Below are 13858 nucleotides of genomic sequence, written 5' to 3' on the forward strand. Positions count from 1 at the left end.
AGCTAGCTAGCTGGGTGGGTATCTATGGCAACGGCTATGACGAAGCGAGGAAATACAAGGTGCTAGTCTCTCCTTTTATACACCCTTCTTCTACCGACCGGGGTGGCGGAGGATCGGAGCCCATTTCGTCTGGATGTTAATTCTTTAAAACACAAAAGTACATATACTATATGTAAGAGATTGTTCTTGTTGGCCAAAGTAGACTCTTGGATACTTTTCCTTCTCGTGCTACTTCTCCCTCTTATTATATTCTCAATCTTCTTCTTCTCCTCCTTCTTGTCTTTAGCGCATGAGAGGGAATATAAAATGCACTCTTTTGCAAACTTCTCATTGGTTAAATAATGGTCTATAATCTATATCAAGATTTCTTATGTGAGTCCTTGTTAGTCTCTTCAATCATTAGGGTCAAAAATGTTTTAAAAAGGGCCACATTTTAATCACTTATACCGAATTTGGATTAAGCTTTGGACCGATAGAAATGTGTAACATTAAACCAATAATATGACATTGGGCGTCATATTTACTTTCCACCAACTTCACTAGTGTTGGCTATTTTAGGGGGTTATCACCAGTTAATGTAATCTGCCACGGCTATCTGTGGGGGTTTCAGCTTCAAAACCTGCTCGCATGTACCAAATGTCAATACTTAAGAAAAGAGAATTTAAAAAATTAGGTTTCCTCCAAAATTAGTCGTACATTTCAATAAATACACTTCAAATTCCCTAGCCTACTGTGGTTAAACCTCTTTCTCATCATCTTTTTGCATCATCCTCTCCTCTATTCATCATCAAATAATGTGGAGACAATAGTTTAACCCAAGGTACACTCATAATGCCATTTCATCATGCATCCTTCACAATGTTAAAGATCATCAGGGTCTGTGGAAATGTATAAACTTCTAGATAAACGATTGGGTGACTATGCAACCATCATGCAAAGGTCCTCATAGGATAAAAAGGAAAAGAAGAGGCTTACTATAATACCATTGCAGGAAGAGGCGGATCTTGGAATTCAAGATAGCAAAAGATGGGAAGGTGCAACATGTGTACACGACAAGTGAGATGCACATGCATCCTTCTACTCCACCATCTGCATTGCAAGATCATTATAAGATATTTTTTGTAATTTAATTTATGTTCTTTATGATTCTATGGTTTATTCACATGTGTTGTATATGTAATAGATGTTTATCCATCACAAGTATTGAGTGGCAAACCTATGGAGTCTTTCACTTGGACCTTTGAAGCTATGCATGCTGATCTTGGGAAAGTATTATTTTTCAATCAACCATTTTCTTTTTTCATTAACAAAAGATATTTTTATACAATGCTAAGTATATTGTCCCTACAAGACTAGAAGCTTATGGAAGACTAGAGAGTTTACCTATACCAAGCCTAAATTCTTTAGATTGGGATTTTCCAGACAAAGGTACTCTATTAGCATTTAAATCCAAGAATATTATCTTGGATATTCAAAATTCTACAAAAATTGGAAGGATTTCAAAGAGGATCAATCTATCATGGTTTATACCTCTCCATGTATTTGTGGCGTATTTTCGAGAAGTAAACATCAAGAGGATAAAAGCAATGTGGCTGTCTACATATATCTAGGTCTGGCTTGGATAATACAGTGAGAGCATAATGAAAAGTGACTGAAGTCATCCGTAAGAGTGATTTTAGAAAATGTAATGCTTACATTGATTCTTTGGTATAATGGCATACAACATCTTTTGACAAATCTTATATATCAACTAGTGTAGAGGGACTTGGATGCCATTGGATTCAGAGGAAAAATTTGTGCAATATAACCTAACGATCAACTTGAGTTATGAGGACAACAGAGTTGTCCCTATGAATGGAAAAGGACATTGAGGGATGTGCGCACATCCTTAGATCTCTATTAGATGCCATACCATCATGCTTGAAATTTAAGGTAGATGGTGTTACGGTGAGAAGAAATCAGAAAATACTTTTAGTTGTATGAAATTTATGTCTCCTATAATATTTAAGTTTTCTTAATATAAGATAACTTTGCAGCAATTTATCTTGTCTTGTGGATTCATTTTGTAGAATAATTATTCAAAATTATTAATAATATTTAGGATGTATAAGACAAAATGACCAATATTAAACGAGAAAAAGAACTCAATATTAATTTCATATATAATATATTTATTCGAATGGTCACTACAACAAAAAGAGGGGTTAGCAGGGGTTATAGCGTGGCTTTTATTAAAAGATCTGAAAAAGTTTTGAGGTGTAAGTATCACTATTTTTTTGACGCTATAACCGTCGCTATATCATACATTATAACCGTTGCTATATCATACGTTATAACCGTTGCTATATCCCACGTAATGTTTTCCGCTCAGCATCACTATCAAAAACATCAGCGCTATTTTCATCGCTCAGCAGCGCTGATAAAAACATCAACATTTCTATTTTTGTCGCTCAGCGATGCTGATAAAAAAATAAACATCGCTATTTTTGCCGCTAAGCGACGCTAATAAAAAAAACGTTAGTGTCATTATTTCCATCGTCCAATGGCCCAATCTGCCCCAAAAAACTTTAATTCAATATATTGAAGATAATTCTAATTTTTACTAACAAACATATCGACATATAAAAATACACTTGAAGCATACATACTCTCGAAATCTTAATTGTATTAAATCCCAAATGCTATAAAAGGCGAGTTACATCCAAAATTCCATAACATGCGAGCTACATTGAGTATGGAGTTACACAACATAAAACACAATAGGCCGTTCTCTACTCATCCTCCTCCTCCATACTTCTCATTGGTTACATAATAGTCTATAATGTATATCAATATTTCTTATGTGAGTCCTTGCTAGTCTTTTCAATCATTACGGCCAAAAATGTTTTAAAAAGGGCCACATTTAAATCACTTATATCGAGTTTGGATTATGCTTTGGACCAATAGAAATGTGCAACATGAAACCAATAATATGACACTAGGTTTCATATATACTTTTCACTAACTTCACTACTTTTCACTAACTTCACTAGTGTTGGATATTTTAGGGGGTTATTACCACTTAATAATCAGCGCGTGTATCATCGTGGCCAGAGACATGCGTGTAAAAGCGCGTGTATAGGAATAGTCAGACGCGCTGATACACGGGCGTATACACGCGTTCTATCAGTTTTTTAGCTGTGCTTAGACGCGCTGATAGGAGGGTGTATACATGCGTTTTGTAAGTTTAGTTGCGCTTATACACGCATATTTCACAGATTATCCGTGTATATACACGCGACTTTTACAGATTTGACGCATCTATACACGCGTATTTCACAGATTATCTGCGTATATACACGTGACTTTTTGCAGAGTTGATGCGTCTATACACGCGAACAGAGAGCAAAAGAAAAAAAATCCAGAGAGTGCTATTTGGTACCTGAATGCTGTTCCAGCATTCCAGCACCCAATAACACTCTTTGGATTTTTTTTTTGGGTGCATTAGACCATCCACACGAGGAAGATTTAAGACAAGAACGACATGAATGCATACATTGTCAATACACGACTCAAGACAGACATGAATGCAATACTATCGATTCACGATTCAATATTACTATCAAAATTTTATGTGTACACATATATACAAGGGAGTCCATATGTCGAAGTAGTCCATGGCTTCAGTTACAAAAATATATATACAACCACATCCTCAATATGGAATGTGATACTATAAGTCTGAGTACTATTCATACCCAGATGATGACTCGTTGCTCCCTCCATGATCAGATGAGCTCACATCGGTCGGAATGTCCGATGAGTAGTGCTCACGTCCACCCTCTGCAGTGGCGACGGGTGGATCATCATCAGCAGCTTGTGCCTGTTCAAGTAATATATAGTATATAAGTATATATATATATAATTCAATAAACCAAAATCATTCGTTTAGAGTTTTCAAGTACCTGTCGACCGTATGGTCTCATGGCCATCTCAAACTGCGCGTCCGTAATACATCCCTCGGCTCTGAAGAGGGCCCACGTGTCACATCTTCTATGTCGGCGGCGAGCATACCCAGTATTGTGGGTTGTGGGCTTCCTCCTCGTAACCCGTCACTGTATCATAATCAACACAATTTGTAAGATTAAATGAATTAAGTAAACAATCAAATAAGGTGGCAAGATACTTTACAAACTCTGCTTCCCATGACTCGACGCCACGAGATCCGAACTGCGAAGATCCAATGGCCTCCATGTGGAGCCGTCGTGCCTCCACATACTGCCTGCTCTTCACGCCACCCTCTGCTCGTTTCTTTACCTCCTTCCACTCGCGTTTGTGCACAGTGGCAGGTTTCTTGGCAGGATAGCCACCCGCAGCTACATTTAGCCCATCATCGTATGCGAGTTTCTTAAGGTGAGATCTTTTATTACTTAAGATCTTCCTTATTCGCGTCCTTCCCCATACATCCGAGAATGTCGCATGTGGGGGATTGGGGTACCGACTATGTACACCATCTATCACCTCCCCAACTAATCGGCTATTTTGATCTTTAAATCTAATAAAATAATTTCTATACAAGTTTGATACTACCCCACACATGTACTCCATTACCTCTTTCCCCCTCGCATCCATCACTATCCCGCCCCTATCCGTCACATCATAGCAGATCATCACTCCCTCCACCTCTCTCATCTCTTCCTCATCCTCACTGTCTCCTCTAACTCTTCTCTCTCTATCTCCTCTCTCACCGCGTGCCCTACTACCTCCCCCACCAAAGCACCCACCGCATCCTCCACTCCCACTCTTCCTACTGTTGCATGTGGAGTCACCTGGGGGATTGTCTACGTGACGATGGCTGTGAGCCCTGATGTGACGGTGGCTCTGAGGGAGTACATGATGGTGGCTGTGAGCCCTGACGTGACGGTGCCTGGGAGGGTGTGCGTGAGTGTGTGCGGGGACAGGGTATGTCTCCTTGGTGGGCGTGGAAGAGGAGAAGCTGCATGCGTCTCGTCGGACTCGCAGTCATAGACGACAGTGGAGAAGGAGAAGGACGTAAACAAACGCATAAAGGAAAGAGACAATAGCATAAACAAATGGAAGGAAAGAGACAGGACAAAGGACAAACTGACTCACCTCTGAAAAAGTGAGTCTTCTTTTTGGCTGGTTTTCTTCACCCGTGTGTGCTCCTTGTCTGCTCCTTGCACTTAGGTTTAATGCTCTGTTGGAAGAGGCGGCGACGAAGGAGAGCAAATCTTTAGTTTGAAAATGTTTATTTGGAGAAGGTGGGTTATTTTTAGGTATGGACAGGTCATCGCGTGTAAAAACGCGTGTATTTTTACGTTTATAATAAATCAGCCACGTTTATACACGCGATTTTTAGGATGTAGCCGCATTTATACACGTGATTTTTAGGATGTAGCCGCGTTTATACATGCGATTTTCAAGATATAGCCGTGTTGATACACACGATTTTTAAGATGTAGCCGCGTTGATACATGTGGTTTTCCAGATGTAGCCGCGTTTATACACGCGATTTTTATACTTTCATTAAAAACTGATTATGATTTTGTGTTTACTCTTTTGTACATAGGATGTCATCAACCTCCTCAAGCAGTTCTGGTGAGGATGAGACAATGCGTCATCGTAATCGCGATGTGTGGTTGGGACAAAGGATCAAGTGTATGTGTAATCGATGTCAAGGATGCATTATACGAGCGCTTCCAATTACCTTGAATCACATCTCCATGTATGGAGAATGGAATCAAACAGGTTTAGAGGTGAGTAGATGTAAATTGATAGTATTCAAATGACTCATGGTATCCAAATTAAATTAATGGAGTTGTAATATATATACTCTAATTGAAGCAGGATGCAGTACCACACCCTAACATGGTGCCCTACGCGCGACGAGAGCATGCAAAGCGTCGACAAGATGATGCTAGAGCTTCGGGATCTATTGTCAGAGATGAGTGGGAAAGGGATGACAATAGCCCTGCACCCCACGAAGTTGTGGAAGAGGAAGTGTTTGATGATATGGTGCGGTATCTTTTTAGGGATGATCCCAAAGGTATGGACGACGATGATATGGAACAAGAGCATCTTTACAAGGCTTCATCGACACCGGTTTTTGAAGGGTGTACATTCTCTATTTTACGTGCTTCACTTGAACTACTCAATATACAAACAGTTTATGGATGGAGCAATGCAAGTCTTGACGCATTATTGAAGTAAGCATTCTAACTTGCAAATTTGAATTAGTGGTTTAGGGTTTAGGGTTTAGGACTAATTGATGATATTGGATGCAGGCTATTATCAAACATGCTTCCAAAGGAAACTAGACTACCCACCTCAAGAGACATAGCGAGGCGCTATGTGACATCTCTTGGAGGATTAGATTATGATCGCATACATGCATGCGTCAATGATTGCATTCTCTTTTTTGTGGGATGCATAAGGAGGCTCGACATTGTCCCACTTGTGGTGAAGCAAGGTATAGAATAGATGTGAAGAGTTTTGATGTACCTCGTAAAGTCTTGCGATACTTTCCTATAATTCCTCGCATCAAACACATGTTCAAGTGCAAATCCATAGCAGAGCTCATGTCATGGCATTCCTCACATCGATCGGATGATGGCATGTGGAGAATTCCCTCAGACACTCCTGCTTTGGAAGCATATTGAGGATGAGTGGCCCAGCTTTAAAACAGAGCCCAGAAACTTGAGACTTGGCCTAGGTATGGATGGAGTGACTCCATTTGGTTTCAAAAGCACCGCATACAGCGTGTGGCCAGTTGTGTTGGTGAATTACAACCTTCCACCATCAATGGCGATCAAGAAGGGACATCTTATGTTATCCCTTCTAATTTTAGGGAAACATAAAGTCAAGCATATGGATGTTATCCCTTCTAATTTCAGGGAAACATAAAGTCAAGCATATGGATGTTTATCTCGAATCATTGATTGATGAGTTGGAGGAACTATGGAGAGGTGTTGCGGTGGTGGACATTAGTAGGCCTCCCTCCTCTTGACACTCCGACTTAAAAGCAGTGTTGATGTGGACAATGCATGACTTTCCAGGATACAGCGATTGTTCTGGTAAGAATTCTAATTACCTCCCTACTCTAATACTATTGGCTATATTAATTATAACTATTGGCTTTATTATTCTAACTTATATTTATATTTTAACAGGTTTGAAAACATCGGGTAAACATGCATGTCCTGTTTGTGGCCCTTCATTAGTACATGAGTATGCTGACGGTTTGTGTAAGACCATATTCGATAATCATCATCGATTTCTCCCGTCAGATCATCCTAAATATGTTGCTAGTAAGAGTAACATTCCTCCACAAACACTTCGTGCAAAAGATTAGAAGCGTATTTGGGAGCCTACAAATATTCTTCCTCCAGATGGCATGAACAGGTATAGTAATGTTTTTCAATCTTGTTTTGTGTAGTCTCTAATTGGATTAAAGATCACATAGAGCAATCCCTTATGTAGGTACTCCATTTTTTTTCGGCTACCATATTGGACCCATCTTAAGATCAACCATCTTCTTGATCCCATGCACATCTTCAAGAATGTGGGATCTTGTATTTGGGAACATGTTATTGGTAAACGAGACAATGTTAGCGTACGGGAGGACTTGCGGGTCGCAGGACGTATGCGTCAAGCTTGGCCACGAGAGGAGGGTGGGCACGTTCATCTTCCGCCTGCACCATGGATTATATCAAAGAAAGAGGAGAAGCACGTAAAGCAGGCCATCACCACTTTGCGTACACCTACTGGATGCATGAGATCATTGAAGGGAGCCTTTACAACCACTAAGAAAAGAGGCGTTGAGCAACTATATGGGTTGAAGTCCCACGATTGGCACAAGATGCTCCAAGTAAGTGTTTTCCAAGTCTTGTACATTGAAATTAAATTTTGTAATGCCATAAACCATACATACATGTACTCTTATGTGTGCAGTTCATACTACCTACTAGCATCAACCATTGTGCAAATAAGAGTGAAAAAATGTATTTATAAGATGGGCAAGCTTGTCAGGTATGTAAAACCCATGTCAGATCACCCTTCATTATACCTTCATTTATTTTTCAGATATGTTAGTTCCAAAGCAATTGATCCAGCCATGTTGGATGATGCACGTGTTATGGCAGTGGAGGTGGTTTGTTTGGTAGAGAAGACTTTTCCGCGAACCATTCTCATAAGTCAACTACATCTCATTGTGCATTTAGTGGACGAAATTGCTTTATGTGGCACTGTGCATGCACGTTGGATGTTCTTCCTAGAGCGCTTCATGAAGACCTTAAAAGACTTTGTGAGGCAAAGTGCAAGGCCCGAAGGAAGCATGACCGAGGGTTGGTTGATACAAGAGTCTCTTGTATATATTTCAGAATTTCTTGGTCAGGTGGACAGTTCTTTACCACGACTATGGAGCAATGAAGAGGACTTGAGGATGACCTCTATTGTGCCTCAAGGAAAAGGACAGAGTAAAGTAATTGACAAAACATTGATTGATGATCTCAATTTCACTTGCATCCTTAATAGTGATGTGATGAGCAGATGGGTTACAAGATATGAGGATGCAAAGACAAAAAGGCAAGCAGAAAGAGCTCTCTTTCGGAGGCAACATGGCTCTCGTAAGGCATACCCTAATCATCTAGCAACACTTCCGAATGATATCCATGTTGATTGGTTGCATGAGGAAATGGAGAGAGCAGAGAGCGACGAGGGGCTGCATATCACGACGGAAGAATGGGAGTATGCACGAGGATGCATGTTAAAGGTACATAGAACTAATGTTTTGCATTAGTTGTAAGTGATTTGCTTTTAATATTTATTCACATTGCTTACACATAAAAGAGGAATACACAAGATTGCGGTGTCATTAGTAGCTTTGAAATGGATGATTATTGTGGCACAATCCAAGATATATTTAGGCTTGACTTTTGTCGCTTCTTTGTGTATGTTTTGGATGTCAAATGGCAAATGAACGTGGTGGAAAAAGGGTCTAATGCAACGATAAAACGCCATGCAAGTGGCTATGTAACTATTGACTCTACAAAGTTTTGGCAAACAAAGAAAGATAGGCTCGTATTGCCACAACAATGTGAGCAGGTATGCATTTTTTTACTAATGTGTTTCATGTACATATATATCTAAGCTCGCGTACCCCTTGACTTTTGATATGCTAATTAATTACTGCTGCTGCAGTATGTGTATTTGAGTAGGTTATCTATCTGCCAATGGTGCATGACATTAAATGGTGGTACGTCATCCCTATTGCACCACGTTCCAAAGTGATGTATAATACATTCACTGATATGAAGCATATGGAGGATGTAACAAGCCGCAATGAAGATGATGTCGAACATGCCAATAAAGATGTTGTGATGGATGATCAAGAAATAAGAGATGATTGTGATAATGAGGATGAGCGTGCCATTTCTCATGATCATGAGAATGACTCTACCATTGAGGATGATGGTGATGTTGATGAGGATGATCAGGACATCGATACCATTATCAATGGACCATTATCAATGGACAGAATATCGATAGTGGAATAAATTAAATTGTAACCTTACAAATTGATCAAATGGATATTGATGTTGATCGTTTGGCAAGGATGGATCTTATCGAAGATGAGATCGAACCCTAACCAATCCATCACTGTATCGTTCTAAATTGATGACATTTCTATTGTATATGTTGTCTTTTAATTATCTCATGATTTATTTTTGAATATATTTCATTGTTGTAAATGTATGTAGTGGGATTGTGTAATGATATATACTGTAATGTACTATGAGATGGTTTAAAGAAAATAGTTTTTAATTTTGTAAAGAAATTTAGTTTTTCTTAATAAAGCGTGTATTGATGCGTGTATAATTGTGTGTATATACACGCGCTTATACACGCCTTTCTGAAACCAGTATACATGCGAATTTAGATGCCAATATACATGCGCTGGTAGACGCGTTACTTAAAGTTCAATACACACGACTTTAGATGCCAATATACACGCGCCCGATGCTATTCAAATACATGCGCGACCATACACGTGCCCGTAACTTATCGCGTGTATGGAACGTGTGTATGGCAGCAGTTCCTTTTATGCATAGTTGTTGCTAATATCCGTTGCTATTAGACGTGTCTCTTATAGTGAGAGCTCTACGCATAAAAGGAACTGCTAATATCCATAACTTTCCATCCCTTTTATGCATAGTTGTTGCTAATATCCGTTGCTATTAGACGTGTCTCTTATAGTGAGAGCTCTATGCATGAACTCTTGATGCATAAGAGATCTAGTGTATAAGAACTTACAAAATATGTATAAGCGATCTTATGCATAGAAATGTAGAGTAAATAAATGAAGATGGAAAGGTAGCTTTTACCAAAAAATGTGCGATAGCAAGATCATGTCGAAGAAGAGGCTTGGTTGAAAGCTTTTGTAAGAGCCTGCAAATAAGAAGAAATTATTAGTTGAAATGAAAATATGGAGAAGGCAAAAAAAAAGAGGAGAATCAGACGGCAACGTGACATGAAGCCAATGGGATGACTTTTCGGTGGCACAGGTGGGGCCTCGCTGGTGGTGCTGATTCATGATTTTGGCGATCGAGCTGCACTGCTTTGAATGGTTTGCATGGTCGTCGTAGTGGTGGTAGTGGCCTAAGTGTGCCACCGACTTCTTGAGCACAGCAGTAAGGGCATGAAGGTTGATGATGCCGTGATGATGAGGTCGTAGGAAGGGATGCTGCAGAAGTTGGTGTGGTGTCCAGCGCGTGCTGAGATTACGGGGTAGATGTAGTAGCTCCGCCATGGACTGGCACAGGAGCGCCTAGCCACCAGAACCCCAGGGTGCACTTCCCTACAGCATCTCTACCATAGTGCAGTCCAACTAGGTTCTAGAATTTTCGAGGTTTAGTTTGACTCAATTTGGACAAGATTTAGACCAGTTTGGCTCCCTTTTTTATTTAGTTTGATCCAAGAGAGAGGAAAGATAAAAATATCACATTTCTTTTTGAATTAAAAACCCTTCCACACATGTGAAAAAGGCGCATACCTCAAGAGTCCCCCTTTCCTTACCAAGGTGTCAAAAATGCATCATTATTTCAAAATATCTCAGTTTTTTAGTAATATCTCATCATTTTTAACTAATAAACCTTGTAATCAATCAACTCTTTATCTTATGTGAGCATTCACTCATTTTTGGATATTTTCTTTTATTCTTTTCCAATTGGCCCATTGGAACCTTAATTGGACCATAATCCAATTGGCCCATTGGAACCTTAATTGGACCATAATCCAATTTTTTTTAAAAATGTAGACCCTTTGGCTAAGGTCCCTTACACACATTTTCAATTAATTCTTAATGCACATTGGAAAGTTCATTTTGAACTTCTGTTTCAGGAGAATCCATTTTAGACACTAGGAGGATTTTTATATCCAAAGATATCTAAATTTTGGACTATCTTTTCTAGACATTTTCTCTCTCTAGGGTAAAATAGGATAAAACAAAGATCTTTCTTCTATTTCAGAGAGGGGAATATTTACAAGAATAGAAGGGGAGGTTCTTATACCTTTACTCCTCAAAAGCTGGAGGGAAGAATCTTACACGTTCGTGAACATGATGTTAACAAACAAAGATTTTTTCCCTCATGCACCTCCTCGTCCTCCAATGCTTAATCCATAAATGGCCAAGCCCAAATCCCACGTTCACATCAAACAACTTGATGCAAAAACTGACACAAAATCTGACAGAGACACACGAGGTCCGCACAGCAGATTTGTTGAGTTATTTTATCCTCCTACTGTAACCACCTCTCGCCCTCCACACCTATCAAATAAAGACCAACTTGAACTTCCATATACTATTGTTTGTCCACCCTATGATCAAGGCCCCGCCCCTTAAGAAGCCCCTACCCATCACGTGACCTGGCCGGCCTCTCTGTCTTCCTTTCCTCCCAAATCCAAATGCGCATTGGAACCTTGTTAAGAAGTAGTCCAAATCTATATAATGACCTTCAAGATCGGATGGAACACAAACTGCAGGCCTCTATCGAGGAGGAAGCTCCCTAAGATTCCTCGGACGAATCTGAGCACCATCGTCTAGACTTACTTCGTCACCACCACCCACAACCCAAAGGCGCACCCACAATTCACATCAATGCATTAGGACAATGCTTTGAAAGTGATGACACAAATGCAGCATTGCCCATTTCTTATAACAGACATGTGGCCAAAGGCATTCTGGATGGAGGTGCTCGTGTAAGCATCCTCACACAAACATGTTAGGAAAAATTACTCAGTACATCTTTCCATCCCTTTTATGCATAGTTGTTGCAAATATCCGTTGCTATTAGAAATGTCTCTTGTAGTGAGAGAACTATGCATGAACTGTTGATGCATAAGAGATCGAGTGTATAAGAACTTACAACAAAATATGCATAAGCGATCTTATGGATAGAAATGTAGAGTAAATAAATGAAGATGGGAAGGTAGCTTCTACCAAAAAAAATGTGCGATAGCAAGATCGTGTCGAAGAAGAGGCTTGGTTGAAAGCTTTTGTAAGAGTCTGCAAATAAGAAGAAATTATTAGTTGAAATGAAAATAACGAGAAGGCAAAGAAAAAGAGGAGAATTAGACGGCAACGTGACATGAAGCCAGTGGGACGACTTTGCGGCGGCGCTCGTAGGTGGTGGCGCTGATTCATGATCTTGGAAATCCAGCTGCGCTGCTTTGAATGGTCTGTATGGTCATCGTGGTGGTGGCGGCAGCCTAAGTGTGCCACCGACTTCTTGAGCGCAGGCATGAAGGTTGATCACGCCGTGATGATCAGGTCAGAGCAAGGGATGCTGCAGAAGTTCGTGTGAGCTCCAACATGAGGGATCGTACTCTCTGCGGATACCGAAGTGCCCTAGTTTGACCTCAAACTCATCATCTTGAGTTTCCGGGAGGTGATTCCCGGCTTGCTGAACAAGCTCCGTAGGGGATCGTCGGCGGCGGCGCAGAAGGACGTTAGCGCACTTGATATCGCAGTGCACAAGGCCACGGTCATGGAGCTCCTCCAAACCCTCGACGATGGCACGGGCAAGTAATCTAACACTGCCCTCTGACAGACCCCTCTTGTTCTTCTTCTTGACCTCGTGATCGGCGTCTTGCAGGCTGCCACCGTCCATGTACTCCAAAAAGAGCAGCCTCACTGCCCGACCATACTCGTCCACGTCTGTGTCACTGCCCAGGTACTTGAGCGCGTGCGGACAGTCCTGCACCCTTTGCAGCACCGCCAGCTCGTTGGCGAAGTCAGCCTCCGCGCTGCCATCCTGCCGCCAGCCGCCAGCCGCTGTCGTCGCAAAGAACGCTCTTAACCGCAAAAGCGCAGCCGGACGTGCTATCCAATGCCAGGCTCACGATGCCACAACCGCCTTGCCCGAGCTTCCTTTGCTTCTCCCGACACCCATGGAGCGGTCTAATATGACTACGCTCGCAGCATGTTGGTGTTGGTGTTAAGGAGTGTTGCTTCTCGCTGCTGGACATGCTGCTGTCCATAGCGAGCTAGCTGCGTGGGTATCTATGGCGACGGCAATGACGAAGCGAGAGCTAGTCTCTCCTTTTATACTCCTACGGACCGAGGAATTTCGTTTCTGTACATACATATATATAAAAGAAATCTTTTAACCTTAAGCGCGCAAAGCAAAAGTAACTTAAAACTCCTATTTCGGTCCCGCACATGTATTGTTAAAGCTTTTCTAAGTATTGTTAAAGCTTTTCTAAGTTTCTTGCACACCATGCTAACCTTTCGATCATGGTTGCATGCCCCTAGTGCCTCCATTCCATTCGGTGGCACCTCGGCCTCAATTGTACATTTACA

At 40.9% G+C, this 13858-nt stretch overlaps 1 protein-coding gene across 1 annotated transcript; it reads right to left on the reverse strand.

The window, feature by feature from the left end:
* Nucleotides 1–12827: 12827 nt before the first annotated feature.
* Nucleotides 12828–13448, reverse strand: LOC147610055 (mitogen-activated protein kinase kinase kinase 20-like). Its single transcript, XM_086787258.1, has 2 exons — nucleotides 13410–13448; nucleotides 12828–13310 (listed from the first exon to the last, which is right to left on the reverse strand). The coding sequence occupies exons 1-2, from the start codon at nucleotides 13446–13448 to the stop codon at nucleotides 12828–12830; spliced, it is 522 nt and encodes a 173-aa protein (XP_086643384.1).
* Between the last annotated feature and the right edge of the window lie 410 nt (nucleotides 13449–13858).

This window comes from Cibotium barometz, chromosome 50 (genome assembly GCF_041138505.1).
Source record: "Cibotium barometz isolate CiBa-2024 chromosome 50, ASM4113850v1, whole genome shotgun sequence".
In the NCBI taxonomy this organism is placed as follows: Eukaryota; Viridiplantae; Streptophyta; class Polypodiopsida; order Cyatheales; family Cibotiaceae; genus Cibotium; species Cibotium barometz.